The sequence below is a fragment of the Etheostoma spectabile genome, chromosome 21 (assembly GCF_008692095.1).
Source record: "Etheostoma spectabile isolate EspeVRDwgs_2016 chromosome 21, UIUC_Espe_1.0, whole genome shotgun sequence".
NCBI classification, from domain to species: Eukaryota; Metazoa; Chordata; class Actinopteri; order Perciformes; family Percidae; genus Etheostoma; species Etheostoma spectabile.
Genome location: NC_045753.1, coordinates 10,019,488 through 10,021,425, shown reverse-complemented (window position 1 = coordinate 10,021,425; position 1,938 = coordinate 10,019,488). Strand labels below are relative to the sequence as shown.

The 1,938-nt window shown below is 38.8% G+C and overlaps 1 protein-coding gene across 2 annotated transcripts in view; it reads left to right on the top strand.

Moving 5' to 3' along the window:
- Window positions 1-1,097, top strand: part of tap2t (transporter associated with antigen processing, subunit type t, teleost specific) — an 11,465-nt gene extending 10,368 nt beyond the window's left edge. For both annotated transcript variants that reach the window (XM_032501603.1, XM_032501602.1), the window contains one exon: window positions 556-1,097. In XM_032501603.1, coding sequence (XP_032357494.1) covers window positions 556-750 — 195 coding nt within the window. In that variant the 3' untranslated portion in view covers window positions 751-1,097. The remainder of the gene's footprint in view (window positions 1-555) is intronic.
- Window positions 1,098-1,938: the final 841 nt, after the last annotated feature.

The window sequence follows — 1,938 nt, the reverse complement described above, 5'->3', positions numbered from 1 at the left end:
CTGGATTTACCCTGCAGAGATTTGAGGACCAGGTAACCATAGTCCTCATGAATCCACCGGAGGTTAGACCGCCAACACAGAGAAGGTGGGGGGACATCCGGCAGCACTGGACTCTGAGAAACTTGAGTGGATAATTTTTTCTACTAATGTTTTTTCTGAAATGTATACAAGAAGACTTAACAACTAATCACGCAAATAATTGATCATTAAAATAATCGTTAGTTGCAGCCCCAGAGCGTTGAAATAGTCTGAAGAGGTGGACAAACTCTCTTTTCTCTTTTTACCTCTTTAATCTAATGCATCTAAACTTTATCTAAAATAGATTTTTGATTCAAAAACGATTCTTAATTTAAAAAACTATTCTATGTATCTATATATAAACTATTCTATTCTATTAAAACTATTTTTTTTTTAATTCTATGAATCTTTATTGAATCATTAGAGCTTGAATTAATTCATAAATGTGAATTGATTTTTTTGGCACACCCCTACCAGATAAGTTCTACAAGTTCTCCATATGCAGACTTGGTGTCTGATTGTTGGGTGGTGTTCCAGGTGCTGCAGGAGGTTCTGGCTCGGGGGCGGACCGTCCTGGTGGTGACTCATCAGCTGCAGACTGTGGAGAAGGCGGATCACATCGTCTTCTTAGAGAAGGGAGCCGTCGTGGAGGAGGGGACGCACCAGGAACTCATGGCCAAGAGAGGACGCTACCATCGTCTGAAAGAGGAACTCTTCTCTGAACTCAGCTGAGAAGAGACCAGGAAATGTAGTTTTACTGTTTCTGCATGAACGTTACATGCAACAAACACTCCTGACCTGGTGACCTGTGTTTTATCTAGTAAGGAGGGGTCAGGAAGGACTGGGTGTGTTCTGCATGTTTTGAAAATATGAGCCTAAATTATGTTTAGGTCTTAAAAGGATTTAACTTTGTTGTTTGATGTCGTCACGCAGACAAAGGTGACTTTATAAATTATAATATAAAAGTGGGTAAAATTACCATTTACACTCTGTTTGTTTGTAATCACTACACACAAACCTAAAATACACACTACACACACGCTCAGGACACAAATGGAGAGATGTCAGAGTGGGGGGGGGGGGGGGGGGGTCTGTCAGTGCTGGACCAGCACCCTGAGCGGTTGGGGGGGGTACGGTGCCTTGCTTAATGGCATTTCTTTAGAAAGAACTGAATCTCTCAGGCTCTAGTGAGCTGATACATTATCAGTATTGTTTCATAATGCAGTTTTTTTTTTTTTGTAGTAGTATTTCAAGGTGAGCCAGTTAAACTCTGTGAGAAATATCTCATAACTAAATCATAGTAGAAGAGTCCGTAATGTCCGCTACACAGCCATGAATCTCTAAATGTTGCTACAGCTAGCGACGTCTCATACCAGACCATGTAAGACTGAAGCTGGAGAACCTTCGAGGGTTTCTGATTAAACCACGCTCTGCCTTTCCTTCATTTGAGAAGAAGTTGATTTGTGACGAACACACCACTGACTTTCTTTTGATGATGTTATAACTTTAAAGTTTAAAGTTCCAAAGTCTAGACTTAAACCTAAAGGTGTCCGCACCTTCACAATCAGGACCCCTCCCCTCCGGAGATAAGGCTCGCGCTATCAGCAGCTTTGTTTATATCACTCCTGAAAACATATTCTCATAGTCGTGCTTTTATGTGATTGTTTTTTATTGCTGATATTCTTTCATTTGTATTTATAATTAAGTTGGTCTTGCTTACTGTTGTTGTTGTATTGTCTTGTTTAACTGTTTAAATATATATATAATTTTTAAATAAAAACCAAATTGATCTAAAAACAAATGAGCGTTGTTTTTGTCTGTCAAAGCCATAGACCGTATACAATAAGTAAAAGTAAAAGCACTTTGTAAACTCTGTTTTAAAGGTGCAATTTAAATAAAGTTTTTATTATTTACACAACA